Genomic DNA, 21379 nt, shown 5'->3' on the forward strand with positions numbered 1-21379 from the left:
GGACATGCAGTGCTTGATCCGACAATCTCCTAAACAATATGGGCACACAAACGAATGTCTGGAGCGAATTATAAAGATTAAGTCAAAAATCATCATGTCGTTATAACTCGGGCCGATGCAGAGAAGATGTTGATTTGCCTCCAAAAGAAAGACTCACAATCTTTCTGGGCTTTAATGAATAAGGAGAATAGATGTGCTGGTGAAAATACCATCAATGCTGTCTCAGAAGCAGATTGGGTCAAGCGTTTTAGAACCATTTGTGGCTCCGATGGTCCGCTTGAATTAGAGAAGGATACTCGTCACTCATACACTGGGGTCGAGTAAGGACTTGGATGCAATCACATATGACACGAGACATCATGGACGTGATAAAGAGGGCCAGCAACTCGAGAGTTCCAGGCCCAAATAAAACTTGCCTGTGACTATTGGATTTGAACTGGGAATCAATTATTTAAAGCCAAAAGCCCATTGGCAATAGCAAAACAAAAGAGGTGATGGCTGGAAGGTTTAGAATAAATCTTAACCTCTGGCATTGCTCCGGGCAACCCTCCCGACCATCATTCTAGAGACCCAAGCTACGCCTCACTGATGAGCCCCAACAAGGGCAAAACATGTTTGGGGATGCTTGTGGTCTCGTGCAGAAGGGATGTGACCTAGCAGTTCGGGCTGGACTGCCCCTTTTGGGGTGGGGCCAAGCCTGATTTGCATATGGTCTTTCCCCTTCTGTAATGGCTTGGCAGGCGAAGAACAATGGTCTGGAGGGTTGCCCCGAGCAATGCCAGTGGTTAAGATTCAGTCTAAACCTTCCAGCCATCACCTTTTTGTTTTTGAAAAGCCCATTGGCGACTTCTATCATTGTAGTCCAATTTCTTTGTCCACCTAATACATTATATCAAACTATACATTATATCAAACTATAGCTGAGATCATAATTACCGGTAAAGTTCCGATGTCGACAGAATATGCTGCTTGCTGTGAAACCTTCCTGCATGAACTAGAACAGGGGGATAGAAGGCCTAATTTGCAATCTAGAATGGGTTACAAAAAAAGAAATTGGATCAAGACTGGTTCGCAAACATGGATACTATGCATGGATGCACAAGTTTTTCGCATCTACAGATCACATATCTGGTTAAATTTCCTGGTCCCAAGTTTCAGAATGAGTACAGGTGGTTTCGGTGGAACTTATTCCATTCCAAGGAGGTTTTGATAAGGCAGAAGAGGATTGTGGCAAAAAGACTTTGAATGTAGCTTTTGGAAGGTGAAGGGCAACATGGAAACTGAAGCATTTGACTGAATGCTACAGTTTAAGAACAAGAAGGTACTGTCACTTTCAAAAATATTTTGACTTGGTTGTGTTTGTGTAGATCAAGGTTCCTTTTGGAATCAATGCATAGAGGGTACTCGCGCTTCTATAGTGTTCTCAGTGGTGAGATTTTTTTGACAGCTTGAGACTAACCGAGTAACGGATGTATTTTGCTCACAGATGTATTCTTTATAGTTTCTTGGTCAATATACAAATTACAATTTTGAATGTGTATTTAATGGAAAATGTTTTTGCTTATTTTATTTTTGTCTGTTTTGGTTTTTCAGAATTAAAAAAATTATTAGTACTTAATGGTTTTGTTAAGGTTGAACTTTTAAAACCTGAAAACAAGTGAACTAGCAAGTGACGATGCAACTTATTGGTAGATCTGCATTTGGCTACACTGCTGGATTCGGTTCACAAAATATATATACAGAAAACATATTTGTATCTTTACATTTTCATTGTCAAACATTGAAAATATAAGGCGTATCGATCGGGCAAGTCGTTATAAGCATAAGTTGATCGATTGTAAACAAAATTCCTATGCATCTAACCTTAGTTTTCCTCACTTTTACACATAGGAAATTAAGCACTGGGGTGCGGCCATCTTGTGCTAATATTATCAGTTGTTGCATCGCCCTACGTTGAACAGCCCTCGCAGCACTAAATCATATCCCCCGCCCCTGAAGCCGACCTCTGTATTCCTAGCGATATTCTCTACCTATTTTCATGACGTTACTGGGCACTGTAGCAACTTGCCCATTCATCACCTATGTATAAATGTCAGTTGACTCAGAACCCGGAATAACACACACATCCTCTCGCATCACAGCGCATCCCAAATTGGAATAAAAAACACCTATTAAAAGAAACGCCAATACTCTGCAATGTATAATGTGCTTTTATTTCACAATTAAACACTCCGAGAACATCCGCCAATTTTGATTATCAACCAAATGTTTAATTTCTTTCTGTTCGAGCATCGCATCTTTATCATGAGGAACACGGTGTTCCTTTCGGTAGAAGAAGCCCATTCGACGCACCTTGAATCGCAAGGCTTCAGCTCAGCTTCTTGCTAGACCACCGTAAAAGATGACTGTTTGCTCCTTGTTGCTGGTACCGCCAAAGGGCATTTCGGTCATGTGCGATCGTCTCACATCAGCGTAATCGTGATCCATCCATTTAGATGTATCTGCCACTGCCTGTTGAAGAAACCATCACTTGGTATCTGGAAACTATGACATACGCAGAAAGGAAGAATATAGCTGTGTAGAAAACATAACAAAAATATATTTCAGTGGCCGTTCTTTATTCAAATGTATCCACTTACCCTTTACTTCTGCACCGGGTGAACCCTAATAATGGACACAAACCAGAAACTATGGAAACACAGAGAAAACATTGTGGAAAGTTGGAGTCTACAATGTGCTCGAGAGGTTGGTGCTGTGGAGTATGTTTAGTTCGCAATGGGATGCGGAAGCTGACGGAAGAATTTGAACAACACATAGACTGCATTATAACGGAATATTAGCAACGAACTTGGGGTAGGTGGACCCCTGATGTGGACGCCATGCTCAGAGTGGCACAGCTCCACCTCAATTATGAGGCACAACAAGGTTGAAACGCGTGTATGGGGTTGCTGTAGGTACTCTTGTTCAGAAGGGAATTGCAATAGCATTTTGGTGCTGGACTGCCCATGTGCCCGGGACAAATACATACAGATTGTGTTTGCGTGTCGTCACAATATGTCCCAACCAACAACCCATTACAATGTAAGCAAGCAATACCGGTCAGAAAATGAAACCTTCACTTGTTCGCCTGTAAACTCATCTTCAGTAAAACTTACATTATATTTGGTATTTCCATTTTCTTGCCGTAACGCAGAATGTCCACTCAGATCAACGTTTTTCATAAAATTAAATTACATGTTCCTTTGTCCAATTTTAATATGGTGAACCTTATCATTTTTGCGGGTATTTCACACCACCCGTCCTTCAATCCATAGCAAATACTCTCTTTCTTCCAAGGACGAACAACAATTGAACCATTTTAGGAGCGCCTATGCTAAGTTTTGGAAAGCCACAAATCAAAAACATATTGTTCAGGATGCATCGTGTGAACTCCCACAAGCAACATCAAACACAGTGACCTTCACTCCATGAGAGCGATTAGCCCATCCGACAAACGTGGCATTTCAAATATGTTTGAAAAACAAACTAATAGTTTGCTGGCATCCACCAATGCCGCGCAATCGTAAATACCTTTTTACTCTTCTATATTGATAGTGATTTAGTTATTTGACAACAGTTCCTGCTAGGGTCCGTCCCATTGTCACGTCTGCGTGTGCCCTGTTTCCCGAATGTGCTCTGCGGTTAACGCGAGACACGAAGTCATAAATCCAAGTGCCTTTCCATCGCCACTGAACTTCCTGTGCACTAACCGATGTAGGAGGAGAGGTGGTATATCCTGCCCCTGCACCATTCTCGTACCTGGTAAATGACGTATAAGCTAAGGCGAGACATCTCCGCCTCTCCTGTACCTATTTGCATCACCCATGTTTATACCATGTGTATACTTTGAACTCCATTTTGTGTCCTTCCAAACGCCATCTTTTTCTATGCCCTCTGCCCCTCTGGTGAAATGTTCTCTCCGAGCGATGCGCACTGCAAGCCCCCACCACCTGTCAGCTTAGCGCGTCTTCTGTTCTCATGGAAATGCAGCTATTCATTTTTGCAATTAGCGCATATTGAGCCCTGACAAAATGTGCTCATCCAAGAATGTGAGACCAAGGCCTACTCCAACCTTAGTGCCCCACCCATCTCTGCTGACCGACTCATGCCCTCTCCACCTCCTCCCTGAACCCATGCCCCCTATTAACTTTGAACGCATCTGGTCACAGACCCTACCACCGCACCATCCGCCAATTCACCTACCATATACCTACAAGACCTACAGACCCTACCCCCTGCAACACCCCCCAATTCACCTGCCACCCCTTCAATATTCACAAAGTCCGCTCCTCCCTTACCTTCCATGCAACAAAACTCTTAAACTCCTCCCTTATCTTCTCTTGTCTCTTCTATTGCTCCTCCCTATCCTTTGGACTACCTGGTTCTCATCTTGCCCCCCTCAATTCTATCTACCACTCAGCCGTCCGTACCCTCTGTCTCCTTGCCCCGCTTGACTCCCATCTCTTCTTCACTGTCCTCCCTTGGCTGGCTTCCCTTTCACTCCCAATTTAAATTTCATTTCCTCTGTCACCTGCCTCCCCTAATCTCTCCTCTCTCCTCTTTCTATAATCCCCCCCGCTCCCTCCGTTCAGCCAAGCACTTCCTTCTCACCGCCCCCCCCTCCCCATCTCCCGTTTCCGCTCCTTTCAGCTCCTAGCACCCCTGCACTGGAACACTTTGCCTCTCTCAATCCGCTCCATTCATACTTTTACCTTCTTACGCTCTTCCCTGAAATCTCTCCTTCTCCATTCCCCACCTTGAATCCTTCCCCACCTCTCATTCTCTCCCCTTCCCATGACTCTCACCTATGAGCCTCTCTTCCCTCCCCTTCCCCTTATCCTCCCTCACTTCCACCCTATTCCCCTTGCATTTCCTTCCTCCTCCTTTCTTTCCCCTTCCCCCTCCCCTACAGATTAATTGCTCTACTTACTATTTTATTGGTTCGATTCATGATTGTAAATTGCTTCTACTGTAACTAAATACAAATATACCTAATCTTGAGGGGGTCATATATTTTGGTAACCGTAACGCCTATCCCCACAGTGTTTGAAATCGTAAGACTCCAAAGGCCGCACATCAAAGATCTTCCCTTCTGATAAGGCATCCGAAAGAACGAACCCTAACACATGCCCCCTATAAAAATATAGGTCAGAATGCACCTTTCACAAAAAGAGCCCCCTTTCATACAGTGGTTTGCTTACAGACCCAGCATTGTTCATGTACAATATACAAATATTCTGGAACATACACCCGCTGCTAATCATTTTATACCGGGAAGTCAGTGGACAGGGCTAGCTTGCAATGTTTTGTGGCAATGTATGTCTCCTAGGAACAAATCTGCATCGATTCCATGAGTATGCATGGCCAACATGGTCAAAGTGAGATCTTTCACACAATCAAATTCGATTTCCTGTTATATTGACCCATACTTTTGCTTTGTTTTGCAAACGCCATTGTGTAATGAAGCATCCCAAAGTTTCCTGCAGTTCTCGATTGTTCTCTATGAAGGTTCTCGTTATGCGCTAATAATGTCCTAGCTTGCATACCGTCTATGCCAAAATGCAACCTCTTGGTCCTGTACTTTAGGCACATATTGTGGAACACTGCAAATCTCTGGTGTGACAGAATTATGGGAGTCCCTTAAGTCTCTTGAAAGAGTTTTATCAAAAACGATCTTAAGAGCTTTGTGTGGAGGTGAAGATGGAACCAATCACTTCTTCTTGTGTTCCTGCTCGTCAGATAAAGGTCCATGTGCACATTCGTGAAAATGATGGTTTTCTGTCCATGAGTGAACGTTGGAACAGTGATGTATCAATGAGCGACATTTTTCAAGTAGAATTTCCACAGACCCATCACAAGTTTTGGAGCTCCACTAAAGATGGCTGCTGAAAGACTGAGGGCGCTGTAAAAAATCAAAAAAATAAAAAGAAAATCAGAACTTATTTCTTTAAACAGCAGCAGTAATTTTGTATTCACTGATTTGGCAATGTGCCATACATTAAATTGATGACGAATGTTTGGGAACTGCTCTCGCATGGCCAACATATGTGTCAGTGGCTATGTCCATTTGCGTTCCCCTCGATTGAAGATGTTAGAGGGATTTTATGAAACCATGTTTCTCCATGGCCACTGAGGATTTACGTTTGGACACCTGCACAATCTCCAAACTCACAATTTTGTTAGTTTCCATGTCCTGAAAGTGGCATGTACAGTTCTAGTACTTTGCTGAAAATCCGGGGCTGTCCCACTGTCCGTCGCCAGCTAGCCTGAACCGTTTGCCAGAGAATTTCCTTTCAATTGACATTTGTTCAATTTTCCATGCTTGGCTAGTAGCTGGGAATAAGAATTCTTTGATATTTATACTACTGCATTTTAGCAAGGACTGAAGTCCCACAAATTTACAAACTGGACAACTTACTAAAAGGCTAAACAATCGGAACGCTTAAAATAGACAATGGTAAAGTCATTGAGATGAATGAACATTACACTACTAGGTACATTCTGATCTCAACATTTCTATCTATTTCGAACGAAAGTGATGATTATAGGGACCTGCCCTTACCTTAACTAACAATTCAATTAGATTCAGCAAGCAGGGTAGTTAGTAGCAGGAGAACAGGTAGCACGGTCAACAGTTGGACTTCCAGTGCTCACAGATGTTCTCAGGATAAATATGAAGGGGTATATAAAGAATTATAAAATTGGGTGTGTCTGTGAATGAGTGACATGGACGGTCTGATTCGGGGGATTCTGGAGACACTGGGTCTGGGGAGGCCATGTGTACAATGGCCCATGCGTGGAAGATACCTTTGAAGTGTACATGGTGTTTGACACCTTCGCCGTTTCCATTCCTGCCAGCCCCTTTGGCAGCGCACATCCACAGGTCTGAATTGCTGTTGATAGTGGAGGGGGGATGGATGGGCAAGAGGCGTATTTTGTTGCTGATGGCGCAAATTTACTACATTGCGTACTTCGAGTTGCAGCACAGTGTGGGAAAATCCCCTGTACTGTCCCAAATCACTGGGGAATTTGGCGTGAATGGCTGCAGCGACACAGGCGGGTATTAACTCGTTGAACACGGTGTCCAAGCCTCCCATGAAGCCACCATGTAAACGAACGATAGGCCACCAGCCGGTACCACCTGTGTAAGAGAAACATACATACTGTATTTAAATGAACCTGATAAGTGTACAAACCTTAGTTGAAAATGCATCCTCTATCCTATGGCATAGTTGCCCATACAAATGTTACTTCCTGGATCAATCAGCTTGGGCTTTAAGTGTAGACACATAACAAAAGTACACCCATGCAATCCATAACGTTGGGGCACAGAGAAATATTGTTTGTTTTAAATTGAGACACATAAGATGACCACTATGATTTCCCCAAAGCGCCAGAGATGTTTTGAATTGCCAGACTGCATTCATTGGCAGTGACAGATCTAAATTACAACAATATGGGAGACGAACAAGAAATGTTAGTGGCCTCTGGGTCAAAGTGACATATATAGAGTACACTTACTCGTATTGCGAGGGCGAACTGCTGCGCGAAGTATCATACTCCTCAACACGCACCTTGCGAGGCAGGCTGCCCTGAAGACATACAGCTCGGTAACACACAGCGACGGTGTCTTCTGATATGTAGCCCAACCATCCAGTTTTCTCTGCAGCAGCATTTCTTTTCCTCGGTTGGCATGACCTTGCACCGATTGTAGGTACACCAGATGGAAACGTCTTCCATGCGGCCAGCTCCTGATCCGGTGATTCGTCCTCCCAACTGTTGTCCGACGCCCCATCGTTTCCGCATCTTTCTCTTTCAACTAATTCCGCCTTAGAATACTCCGGCTCGTACTGGTAGGGCTGTATTGTTGCTATTATACGACAAAATTAAAATGGATAGTAATAGTACTAGTATCTGTTCGCACGGGGCTACGAGCAACGAAGATGGCTGATCAGAGCAGAAACGAGTCACAGGATATACAAAAAAAAGACAGTGAAACGATTGAAAAAGCAACTGTTTTCTGATGAGAAGCGGTCTGTTTATACTTATTGAGGAAAGAGCTGTCCTGCCATTTTCATGGAGACATGTCCTTAGCTGGCGCACAGAGAGTGTTGACACGAGACGTGCATTCGCTTTGTGAAATGGGCCGTACGCGTCTACTGATGTCAGCTTCAGGGACAGGACGATATGAGTTGGTGCCACAAGGGCAGTACACCTTAGGGTGATGGGGCAATGGATAAGATTAGTACATAATGGCCGCCCCCTGCCACTTGATTTTGCATGTGTAAAAGTGAGGCAATCTAAGGTTAGATGCATAGGATTTTTTTATATACAATTGATCAACGAATGCTTACGACTTGCCCGATCGATCGGGACGATAACATTTTTTAGCGCACAATCCCTTTAAATACTACTGACCTGGGACGAAGTTTAAGCCATGCAGAATGGCCATGATTCTAGTGCAGCAGAAGAGCAGTCCCTTTTCATGGCTATAGAAACCGCTGCCTGCAGGGATGTCTCACTACTGTGAAGTCTTTTTACCCTTGGACTGATTGGCTGTTAGGACAGCCACTTGTTTCTCTACATTCTTCCATAGGCTGTTTTTAAATCCTAGTTGTGTTTTACTTTTCCTACGTGGTCCATAGTCCAGCCTTGGGCCCCTCCATAACAGTGGAGTAGGTGATGGCACTGCCTCGAACCATTCACAGTTTTCATAAAATTTTAATTTGTCACAACTATTTAATTTATTTGATTTGTGCTTTGGCATTGCTGACACTTTTTAAAATATACATTTGGTGCTAAACCAGTTGTGGCAGGTGTAGTTTTAAAGCGGCAGGGTGTAACGGTAGATTTGGGTGGAAATGGCCATACAGTTTTTATATTGGGTTCAGTTGGGGGAACACTGACTTGGCAACGGCACAGACTTTTAAGACTTTGTGTCGCCAAAGAAAAACATGACTGTCTCAATGGTATATGCCAGGATTGCCTTTCAGAATATTTTGTGCTTCTGGGCCCAAAGCAGATTGAGGCATGTCAACACTGTGACCGTGCCGATGACTTTCTTGCTTCAAGCCCAGTGTTCAGCATTGTTTGCTAGCATTGCCCTGTAAAACATCTTTTTGTGCAGTCAGCACTTGCCACTTCCATGCTAGCTTTGCCCAATGTATTCAAGCATGCGCTGTGAGGTATTCTGAGCCTTATCAACAAATGCCAGTGCTACCATTCATTCCTGCTGCCAGCCCTGTACTTAATATATTTTTTACATTGCTCTGTAAAAAGCAGCCAGTGGCTCATAAATGCATCATTACCTGTACAGCAAATGTTCATGATGGATGTGCCTTGCGACTCATGCCAGCGTTTATTCAAACACACATGCCCACACAGGAGAAGGCACAGAAGGCTGCTGATTTTTATTGAGGATAAAATGCCTTTTTAAAGGGGCCACAAAGCAATCTAGTGACCCGTCTGGGCACTGCTCCCTCCATCGTTTGGATTTATCATTCGACCAGATTTTAAATAGGCAATGCTTGGCTGTTAGGAAGTCGTATGCAATCTGGAATGGGTTCCAAGTTATATTTTTTAATATGGAATTTCTAGTGTTCGTCAGTTTAAGCCACTGACAGTCTGAAGTTACAAATAATCCTGCCTTATCAATTAAATGTTGACTTTTGTTTCCGCTTTTAGATGAGCTGTAACTGAGTGTCTACTAAAATGGCATCTCCTACCTCTGTTGCTGACCGGGGACCCTGCAGGAGTCTGCCAACGGTACAAGGAAACCGGGTGAGGAACCAAACGTAGTGACTGCTTATGCAGTAATCGGGTTTATCCAGCTGCTGTGTGTTGGGTGGGGAGTGAGGGGGGCGCATTGTGGGTGAACAGTTGGCTAGTTCCTCTGCCACGTACTTCCAGGGAGGGTCAATATGTGCCTTTGCTGGATGTCTTGTGGGGGTTGGGGGTGCAGCTGTTCAGGGGGCTGGCGGTGTGTTGCTTTATGCGAAAACAGTAACCTGGTGCACATAAGGCGGAGGTTATTGTGAACGTGAAGTGATAGCTTTTTCGGCAATGAGCTTGTTCAGTGGTGGGTGGTACCCTTTGATGACTAAAGGGGGGGGGGCAGGGCTTATTTATCCGCTCTGCGCTTCATCAATCCATGACTGAAAAATGTCTTGGGCACTACCCCTGTGCTACACGCATTGCTGCTGTTTTATAACTAGGCCTTTTCTCTTCTTTTTAGAAAAGTTGAATCCTTTGCATTGTGGTTACTGTTGTACTGTGAACTGTCACATTAGGCTCTCTCCCACTCTCTAGGTCCCCGTTGTACAGTTGTGTATCCCCCGCCTGCTTCTTCTTTGTGTTCCCTACTGTGTGACGCCCTCCCCCCCCCCCTCCCGACTCCCTCCCAACTCCCTCCTGCGTTGTGCGGCGCTGGGCTGTGTCTCCTCATTCCTTCACTTTCCTCCCCGTGCCCTCTATGGTGCTTTCCCTTGCTCATCTTCTCTAACTGCTACTCCATCTCCTATCCCCTAATTCTGAAAGGAAATTCAAGAGGGACATCCTTGTCTCCAGCCCAGGCCTCCCTGTTGCTGATACTTGCATCAATGCTTCCTCCAGACAGTAATCGACAGTAATTTGTCATTCCCTCACCAGACCTATCGACCCCATATATTGTCTCGGTTCTTTCTCCCTCCCCCATTAATGGTGGCACTCAGTGGGAGATCCTCTTGGCCTCCTTCCACCCATCCAAATGGCATGGTCCTGTTCCAGGGCCCTCAGCCCAATCTCCTCCTTTTTGATGGTTTTCTCCTGCGTCTTATCAACTTCCTTCCCTCTTGCTAATCCTACTAGCACCTCTATGGCTCCTGCGCCTCCTCTCTGGCTATTATACCATCTCTGCCTACTCTCAGGCCCCTCTACCACTTCCACTGGGCGTACCTCAAGCCTGTACCCCAGCCCGGAAGACTTTCAAATGTGGCAATCTCACTACTCTCGCTCTGCGGTCACACTCCCCTGACATGTGCCACCTCTTCAAAGAACTTGACGTCTTCTCACCACTCCTCTCTTGGACTGACCACTTCCTGCTTTCATCTCACCTGAAACTCTCTGCCCCTCAGGCAAAGCCCGCCCCAGCACTGCCACCTATCTTCTCGGTCATCCAGACCATGGAGCGTGTGTCAGTGGATGCCTTGGCCTCTACTTTTTCTGCTCCTCCTACTCCTGCGGCGGACACAGCCCTCTCTAACCTGCATTTTTCTAATTCTAACACTCTGGACATCCTTGCCCCTGCCATGAGAATCCATCTGAAGCCTACCTCCAAGTGCAACATTTGGTATTACCTCCGACCCTGAAACGCAAATGCAGTGTGGCTGAGAGGAAGTGGAGGGCTTTGGGCGCATCCTCTGACTAACTGAACTTCTCCAAAGGCAATACAGACTGTCCTCTCCAAGAAGAGTCCACATCCAAACCTGTGTCTCTGCGGCTTGTAACAACATGGCAAAACTCTTTTAAAATCTTCAGGGAGCTGGCCAATCTATCTGCAGTCTCTACCTCTCCTGGTCCTTCGCAGTCCCTCTGGATGGCTCTGGCTTCTCACTTCACCTCTAAAACCCAGGACATGTCCTCGCTCTCCTTTTGTGGCCTCCCTCTGGCCGCTTCCCCCTCTCACCTCCTTCTCTTTGACAACACCCGATGTTTCTAGACCAGTCCGATCTATGACAGTGTCATCCAAACAGGTACTCTCCTGCTCCTCCAGAACCATCAAAGACCACATTGACACCTTCGCTCCAGCCTTGGCCGATTTCTGCAATCACTCTTTCACCACTGGATCTTTCCTGTGTTTCCTCAAGCACTCCCTTGTGCATCCCCTCCCTAATAAGCCTTCTGCCAACCCTTCCTGTCCAGCAAACTATCGCCTGATCTTCATCACTCCTTTCCTGGGCAAACTCCTGGAAAAGCTGGCAATCTCCCAGCTTACACTCCACACTGAATCTGTTGGTAGTCTCCATGACCATCAGTCTGGCTTCAGAGTAGCCAGAGGCATGGAAACTGCTCTCCTGAACACCTGTGAAGGTCTGCTCTCTAATCTTGATTCCAGCCTTCCTACCGTCCTCATCCTCCTTGGCCTGTCCTCTGCTCTTTGACAGTCAGTCACGCCATCCTGATTCCACGAGAACCTGTACATCACAGATCAGGTACTGGATTAGTTGACCTTCCTCCTGGACTGACCCTCCAGGGTCAAAACTGAGTCCTTTCTCTCCGCCACCTCTCTCCATATGTGGTGTTCCCCAGGGCTCTGTCCTCTCACCCTGTCTCTTCAATGGCTACCTTTCATCCTTGGCCCACCTGAGCTCTAACTTCTCTAATTTTCAGTGTTATGTGGATGACACTCTATCTTCAGGCTCCCCTCTGTCTTCTCTCACTCATTACTGACTGTCTATCCATGATTTAGGATTGGTGCGCTGCCAATGATCTCTGCATAAATGCCAGTAAGACAGAGATCCTTCTCATTGGGACACCTGCTCCCGCTTTCCCTGCTTCCGGCTGCCCTCCTTGGCCCTCTGGCAAACCTTGTCATCTCCTCTCCTGCGCTCCTCACATCTCGGACCTTGCCAGAAGACCTACTACCAGCTCCACCTCGTCAGAGGTTTTCTTACATTTCCCCCCAGAAGTTCACTGTCTCCAGAGCCCTGGTTCTCTCTAGGCTAGACTACTGCAACAGCCTTTGTCTTAATCTGCCTTCCTCTACTCTCCGCCCTCTGCAACTAATCCAGAACACGACTGCAAGACTTATCCTTGGCCTCAAGCTCAGGGACCGTATCTCTCCAGCCTTGAAATCTATCCACTGTCTCCAAGCACCCTCTGCATCGTCCATAAGTCTTTCTGGCGCCGGGGCCCGCACTACATCAACTCTTCCAAAATACCTTCCTTCTCGAGCCCTTCGGTTAGCTACCTCCAACTCTGAGGGTGATGCTTCTCCAGGCAGAGAATGAGGGGATAGATCTCTCTCTCCTCTGCAGGTGCCTCCCTCTGGAATGACCTCCCCGGCCCTTCTGGGGCCTCAATACCTTCAACTCTCCCTTCCTAAATATCTTCCTTTTCAAGCTTTTCGCTCATCCGCCTCCAACTCCCTTAGGGTCAGTCACTTCTCCAAGCAACGAGTTGGTGGTAGATTTTTCTTCGGCTGGTGCCTCCCTGAAACTTGAGGAGCACCATCTCCGGTTCCGGAAGCACCTCAAAACCCTTCTCTTTGCTTCTGCTTTTTCTCCTTCTCTCCCCTGCTGACCTCCTGACTGAAACTGAAACTACTGCACAGGTTACCTGGTCACCCTCTGGTCTCGGGCCGAGGTCCCTCCCCGGCCAGTCTCACACACCTGCACTGCCTATCTGGCAACCCCCGCACTTGGGGGCCGTTTCTGTATCCCAACAGTCCCACTACCAGCCACTTACACCTGATTTCTGCACTTACTTTTGCACTGCCAATTGATGGCCTTTACTTATCCTATTCCCTTGTACTGCACTCCCCCCCCCCCCCACCCCCCCACCCCCCGCCCCGCACTTTCCCCTGCCCCATTCCACGCACTTGCGCGATCGGAATGACACTTGGCCTAGTAGGATCGTTGTCTATCCTCCCTTCGTTCCCCTGTGTTGCCTCGTTGCACCTTGAAACACTTGTTTATAGGCGTGTTACAAATGCCATATCAGATTTACCCATTTCTTTGGAAGTAGCTCCTGACTAGGGCACATGGAAAATGGAGGATGCAAGGTGCAGGCCCTGATGCGAGGCATGGCCTTGCCCTTGGCATGTAGTCTTTTTGTCAACTTTACAGTTCTATTGAACTTGACTTGTGATTGTGTAAACACTTGGGTAAAAACCCTGTGATGGTGTTTGGCCTGGCCATATAATGTACAGCAGCGGTTTGGAAAGACTTCCCTGAACCATGCGGGGCTGCTGATGGCTTCAGAAAAGTATCTTCGGTTCATTGCCATTTGAAACCCGTTCAGCTGTTAATGTTATCAAAACCTTATCACTTTTATTCAGTCTCATTCGTGCTGACAATTTACTAAGCTTTTCACTCCTTGTGCCTCTGACCACTCTACTCGCGTCGTCCCACTTCCTCATGGAAAAGAAAACTCCTACTTTTATCATATGCACACCTTTTGTCTGTATTGCATACCTGCTCTTTCGTTTCCAGCATCTTTGCACATTCACTCCGTTTGGCAGCCTAATTCCGCCGCTGCCACAGCTATCTCGCTTCTCCAATATCCACCAGACTGGTTGACTTCAAGCAGTTGCCATTTCCCAACTAATTTAAAACAAAAATCTACCCTTCCTGTAGAAAATGTCTTGAACTTCCTCCCTATAGTCCCTACTCTAATTCTCTTCTCCCCAGTTAGGATTTTGTTCCACTGACTACACCTGTATTTGCCAACACCTCTCTTCCCGCTGCTTGTTGGTCTATACTTGCTTGGTCTATACTGGCTCCCTACTCGTCAGCACTGGTTTCCTCTTCACATGCTGCACTCTTCAGCTCCCCTCTTACCTCAGTTAATTTGGTGATGTGATGTGGTTGGGTTGGTGCATCTTAATATTTGTATATACTTGAAGAACAGGGATGTCATTTTCGTTCGGAAATGACTGACATGTGATGGAGTCCGTCCCTGGAAGGGTGCCTGTACAATAGCACAAAGCTGGTGAGCCAGTGTGAGGGTATACACCAAGTGGGGCGTAAGTCTGAAACCACTCGAAAAAATGTAGTGGGTGATTAACAAAGGTAACATGGGGTTTGTGGGGGGGAGGCAAGGGCTTCAAAGAGTAATGTACAGATATCAACAATTACATTATGTGGCACTGGAGAGCATGGTGGAGTGAGGCAAGGAAGAGAGGGTGTAGGGAGCTCCCTCTTTTGGGAAGTAAGTGAAGTTTAAGCCAAGCTTTTGAAGAGCGCCACAGTTGGGCTGGCTTTCATTGTCATGGGCAGCATGTTCTAGTGGAGTGTGAGGGGTAGGGAGAATGACCTGTAGCGAGAGGTGCCACAGGGTGGTATGGGACAGTGAGGTTAAGTGCAGAGGAGAAGCGAACAGAATGAGATGGTGAGTTGACTGATCAAATCAGGCAGGTACTGAGTAGCAAGACTGATATCTTTTGTAGACTGGGAGAAGGAACTGCCTTATTTCCTTGCCCTCCTTTGCGGTGTCATTCCCATCCCCCACCCCCCTAGTGCTCCAAGGGCTCTGTTCTCCCCCCTTGTTCTTAATCTACACTATTCCTCCCGTTTAACCTTTTCCCTTTGCTTGCACTTGCTGTCACCCACTCTGTTTTTTTATGTATTTACTTTTATCTCCCAATTACTCATTTTACAATCCACCGATTATGATCACTTCCTAACTCTTCACTCCAGTGAAAATGAAATGGATGTTTTCAGGTACCTCGTTTTCCTCCGTCTTTACCTCTGTCCTTTCTGCTCACAATGACAATTTTCAATTCCAATGAATCTTCAAAACGAAGCAAGATTGTCATTGAATTCAAAAAATGACTCGCAGAAGCTCTTTGACATTCTTAAGAACCTGGAGAAACCACAGGCCCAAGTAAAAATAAATATGGAAGGCAGCCTAGAAAGCATTTGTGGATAAAATTAGGACAGCACAGGCCAGTATCGCAAATAATCTGGACTAGCTTTTACCTGCGTCTATAGCCGCTGGGACACCACTGTATATTAATCCCTTTGTTTGCCTTTGAAGCTTCCTCCAGAGACTGGCTTGTGAAAGTTCTCAAGAAAAATGCATCCTACCATATGTTTGGGGGATGTCATCCCTTCAAGAATTGTTTTGGAACACTGGGAAATTAGTAACTTTAAAAAATAAAATGTATTTAATTTTTATTTGCTTTGCTAATGCTACATTTGCAACCAATCATGTTCCAGACTTGCTGAAAAAGGTGATTGTCGCCCCCCCTGATTAATATTAAAAAAAAAATCGTTCAATCTACAGTAATTTGAGACCCATAACGAACGTGCATTTTCTATTGAAAATTCTAGATTAACGGGCAACTCTACAGCTCCAGGTTAAGACTAGGCAGTCAGGTTTTGGGCCCTCACATGGCACATTGTGCTTTTTGATCTACAGGCAGAAATTCTCAATATGGATAGGAGCCAAGCGGGGCTGCTGATACTATTAGATCTAACAGCAGTTTTGCGTGCTCGCGGACCATGGAGGCTGCTCCAGTGGTTCGATGGATTGGATTAGCTCCTTTCTCCATGACCGGAAATCAAGAATAGTCTTGGGGTAAGGCATGCTCTAAGCCTGAGCTAATAAATTGTGGTGTCCCACAAAGAGCTTGCCTCTCCTGGTACAATTTAATATATTCTGTCGCACCCTGTGACTTTTTTTGGGATTCTTTGGGTGTCTGATTCTCGAATTAGGCTGATGATGATCAACTCATTATAGAGATGAGTGGGGATTATGAGAGGGGTCTGTAGCATTGAACACATTTGTAAGTTTATCCGAATTTGGATGACAACAAATGGACTTTGTCTTAATGCAGCTAAAACTGAATTTCTCATCTTTGGTTCTTTACAGTCACTTACTAAATTAGTGATACAGTACGAAGATTTTTTCATAGATGGGCACCATATCAAAACAGCGTCTAAGGTGATAACTCGGGGGATGACCATTGAACTATCCCTTGGTGCTGAAGCCCATGTAATTAGCATAGGTGAAGCCATATGTTTTTTGGCTAACTGCACAACATTAGTTTGAGCTGTTCTCCAGCATGGGGTCTGGCATGGATACACATGCTCATGAATATTCCCCGTTGTCAGGCTGGGAATCCTCAGTAAAAGAAAAGTTTCACTTTAGTTTATAAACTGTCTTTCTCCTCTAAACCAATCGCTGAGCTCTGGGTCATACTGCCCCCAGCCAATGGCTGCCCTCTCCCTAAGCCCCTCCTCTGGCAACCATCTTCAGATTTTTACTGCACCTTCAAGTGTTGGGAGTCCTCATGTTTTGCTCTTCGAGCTTGTTGCGTTTTTCCACACTTTTCGGTATAGCCTGTGTGCTCCATCGCTTATCCATCCGATCAACGGGGACCTGTTTTTCGGCTTCATTCTTTGCCCCTCAAGGGCTTAAATTGTTGTCTGTCTTCTTGGAAGCTTCCGGAAGTCCATCAGACTACACTGCACCAGATCATGTCGGAGGAGGACAGGGCTTCACTCTGTGCACCAGCTGCGGTCTGCAGAATGTTTTCACGGACGACGAGCATTCCCAGTGCATGTATTGTTTGCACCCGACGCACAAGGAGGAAGATTGTGAAGTTTGCTGTGGCTTCCCCAAGCGCACAATGGACTGTGACGTGGCTCAAGGCCAAGGCCTCTACCCCGAGTGGTTCTCTGGGGGTATGCCTCATCTGGATCCACCCAACCCGAGGCTTCCAAGTGCTTTGAGGGTGCTCCATCCATGGGGGGGGGGCAAGACGAGGCCAGACACCGCAAGTCTACTTCCGCCGTGGTCGCAGTGCAAGGGGGTCCTGCGATGGTCGGGGCACATTCGTCTCCATCTGCTTCGATCTCCACCTCTTCGTTGAGGAGAAAGTCTGCTATCCCGGGGAAGCTGCAGAAGAAGCCAGAGAAGGCCAGACAAGACCAGGGATCCGTCCTTCCGGAAAAGGTCGTCCAGGCCAAGTCGTAGTCTTCCATCGAGATGCTTGCTGCCGCCCTCTCAGCCCAGGGCACCCCAGTGGCAGCCAGAGTGGTGCTTCCTCCCAGGCAGGAGGCTTCGGCCAAACCAGTGGAGGGGAGACCGCAGAAGAGGGTGCTGGAACTCTGCCCTAAGCCGACCCCCTCAGGACCCGAAGAAAGGGAGATGGGGGGGGGGGGGGTAGAGGGGCACAGACATGTTGTCCGAAGAGGAAGAAGTTGGTTCCGTCTTCACCATCCCTGAGGAGATGGGGGTGATGACGAGAGAGTCGGCTTGCCACCGGAGGCGACGACACAGGCGCTGGGTCCAGCAACACTGTTCCCAGACACCTTCCCTGGATCTGTCGCAGGATATTCTCTCGACCCTCCACACTCTGGTGTCTGAGATTCAGAAGAGGCTGCAGACTGCACTGCCTGCGACTACACCGGCGGGGTCCCCGTTGACACCGGGGCCACCTCTGCCGAAGAAAAGAGACGCCCTATGCCTCCTTTCCAGCTGTTTCTGCCCCATCCCCCCCACCCCCGGAAACAGGGACGGTTACGACAGACACTGACGACCGTGGCCTCTCACCGACCCCATGGGCTTCTCCAACGGACAAGGTGGGATCCTTTCATTCCATGGTAGCCCGTGGATCTGAACATTTTCAGCTCACCCCGGAAGAGAAGAAAAAGGAAGGTTACCTGTACGAACGCCGGTTGGCGCTGGCTAAGGGACCGGCTAGAGAAGAAGTATTGGGTGCCGGAGTCTGCAACCAAGTGTCTGAGGTCGCAGCCATTGCTGGACTCTGTGGTCTCGGCTGCGCCAAGAAAGAAATTGTCGATCAGTCGTTGTCAACGTCTGTCCTCCCGGACGGCAAGGGCTAGAAACTGGATGCTGTGTGACGGAAAGTCATTTATTCGGCGGTGACGCCGGTCAAGGCAGCCAACCCCTTAACGATCCTGGCCAGGTATGACAGTGAGCTTTGGTAGAAGATGGACCCCGATCCTGTACTTCCTCCCAGAGGACAAGGGGGTAGAGGCAATGGAGATCCTTCAGGAAAACGAGGTGACGTCGGACCACGCCATCAACGTGGCCCTGGACATTGCAGACACAGGGTTCCGCCAGATGGGGAACAGTGTTTGCCTCTGTCGTCGCGGTTGGCTGAAGGCCGCCAACTTCAAACAAGAGGTCCCGACGAGGGTCCTGGACATGCCGTTTGGAGATAACCTTTTCGGCAAGGCAGTCGACGAATCTCTTCAGGCCATCAAAACTGACACGGAGACGGCCCATGCCCTCTGCTGCAGTAGCAGTCAGTCCTTTCGTCCCTCAGGAGGAAAAGAGTTTTGATGGTGGATCGTCCTCTTACCGCCAACCCTCCAGTTCCACAACCCAGGAAGCCTACAGGGGTTGTTCCGAGGCTTTCTGAGGTGGCAACCGCCGAGGCTCCCAAGGCGGTGCACCGGCCTCCAAGCAGGATTGAACCGGCCGGGATGGCGGTGCCCCCACCCCTGCACGGAGGTCGGCTGGCGAACTTAATCAACGTGCGGGAAACCATCTCCAACGATCGATGGATGCTGGACGCTCTCTCCCACGGGCACACTTGAGTTTCAACTAAAGTGTCCATGAATACCACTGGTGCCCCGGCCAGAACAATACATCCCTCAGCTGCTGCTGGAGGTCCGGGCCATGTTTAGAAAAGGGGCGATGGAGCTGGTTCCAAAGCGACCGCAGGGCTCTGGAGTTTACTCGGGATACTTTCTGGTAAGAAAGGAGACCGGGGGCAGGAGGCCCATTCACAACCTACGACTCCACTACATCAGGTCCCGAAAATTTTGGATGGTCACGTTGCAACATGTGCTCTGCCAACTGGAGGAGGGAGACATTGTCGTCGTTGGTCTAGAGGACGCGTACTTCCACGTCCCCATTCACATAAAGCATTGCAAGTTCCTGCACTTCGTTGTACAGGGGAAGCACTACCAGTTCAAGGCTCTTCCCTTCGGACTGAAGTCTGCGCCCAGAGTAGTCTTCACGAAATGCCTGGCGCCGGCCCATCTACAGCGGCTACAAGGAATTGTGTACCCTTACCTTGACGACTGGCTCATCTGGGCCAAGTCAAAGGGCAAGGTGCAACGGCTGTTGGCACTGAAGATCACCACGGTCAGGAACATCAAAGGTCGCTGCTCAGCATGTCGTCATCCTGCATCTACCTGGTCCTGCTCTGCAGGATGCAGATGCGACCACTCCTGGAGTTCCTGGACGCTGGTTGAATCCAAGTATCCAGAGATTTCAAAGACTGGATCCTGCTTGGCAAGGAGTTCTGTCGAGCGGTACAATGGTGGGGCGTGCTCTCCAACATCGCCGGGGGCGCAGACTTCCAGAGCCCGCCATACCAGAAGAATGTCATGAGGGACACCTTCCTGGAGGAAGGGGTGCGCACACACCTCTTCTCCACGCCAGAGGACAGTGGCTGCTGAAGAAGGCGCTACACATCCACGACCGGGAACTACGTGCAGTGTTTTGGGCCCTTGAGTCATTCCTTCCGTCCCTCAAGGGCAACGGGGTGGGGGTCTTCACGGACAATACCACCACTATGTTTTACATCCAGAAGCAGGGGGAGAGGGTGGGGGCACCAGGTCCCCGGTGCTCTGCAGCGAGGCACAGGAGTTGTGGCACTGGGCCGTCGCCCAGGGGTTGTTCCTCATTCCTTTTAACTTCGCAGGAGTAAAAAACACTGTTGCTGACTCCCTCAACAGGGAGCTGCATGCTTGCCACGAGTGGGAGCTTTGACAGGATCTAAGTGGACCATCTCTTCCTCAAGTGAGGCAATCCCCAGATCAACCTGTTTGCGACGAGCACCAAGTGCCGGAGGACGCATGCCCCCCACTGCCTCCCCCTCCCTCCCTGCCGTTGCTGCTGCTACGAGTCATCCATGAACTCAGACTGAGCCGGACGATCCCTAGTCGAGCCAGTTTGGCTGAGGCAAATCTGGTACTCGGACCTTGTCAGCATGTCAGCGTCCCCTCCAGTCAAGCTACCGGTGGTCGCAGATCTGCTCGCTAGAGGAGGCGCAATCCTGCACCACAAATTTGGATCGCTGAACCTGGCTCCTGCAGCATCAGTTTGGTGGGTACAAGCGGACTGCAAAGATGTCCTTGTCAAGGCCAGGGCATCACGCCCTGGTGACAGTTGCAGAAGATTAACTCTGAGGGTCAAGGCCCCAGAAGTCCTTCCGTACTTGTTGGCGAAGTCGGGGCTGGCACACGCCTCGATCAAGGTGCATCTGGCTGCGATCTCCCGCTACACCAGATCTCCGGGATGGGCTTCTGTTCTAGTCTCACACACTAGAGAAGGAATTCATCAAAGGACTGTTCCGTTCGTTCCCGCCGGTGAAGGCTCCTGCCCCCGCGTGGGAACTCAACATGGTGTTGATTAGGCTCATGGGGGTCCCATTTGAGCCAATGCATCAGGCTCCACTAAGTTTCTGTCCTGGAAGACGGATTTCCTCATGGCCATCACCTCTGCCAGGAGTGGGTGAGATCCAGGTGCTGTCCTGCAAGCCGCCTTACTTGACTTTCCACCAGACGAGCGTGGTGCTGCGGACGCACCCCTCCTTCATGCCCAAGGTTCTGTCAGAATTTCATCTCAATGAGCCCTTGGTGGTACCTGTGTTTTT

The 21379-nt window shown here is 48.0% G+C and overlaps 1 protein-coding gene across 2 annotated transcripts in view; it reads left to right on the forward strand.

Annotated features, from left to right (window-relative positions):
- Positions 1-21379, forward strand: part of MDM4 (MDM4 regulator of p53) — a 169802-nt gene that overhangs the window by 56952 nt on the left and 91471 nt on the right. The window contains exon 2 of one of the 2 annotated variants that reach the window (XM_069633115.1): positions 9724-9819. In XM_069633115.1, the coding sequence (XP_069489216.1) occupies positions 9751-9819 (69 nt within the window). In that variant the 5' untranslated portion in view covers positions 9724-9750. Of the gene's footprint in view, positions 1-9723; positions 9820-21379 lie in introns of those variants that run through there. The other variant, XM_069633116.1, reaches the window with a different exon arrangement.

Source organism: Ambystoma mexicanum, chromosome 13 (genome assembly GCF_040938575.1).
Source record: "Ambystoma mexicanum isolate Mex_15411 chromosome 13, UKY_AmexF1_1, whole genome shotgun sequence".
Classification (NCBI taxonomy): domain Eukaryota; kingdom Metazoa; phylum Chordata; class Amphibia; order Caudata; family Ambystomatidae; genus Ambystoma; species Ambystoma mexicanum.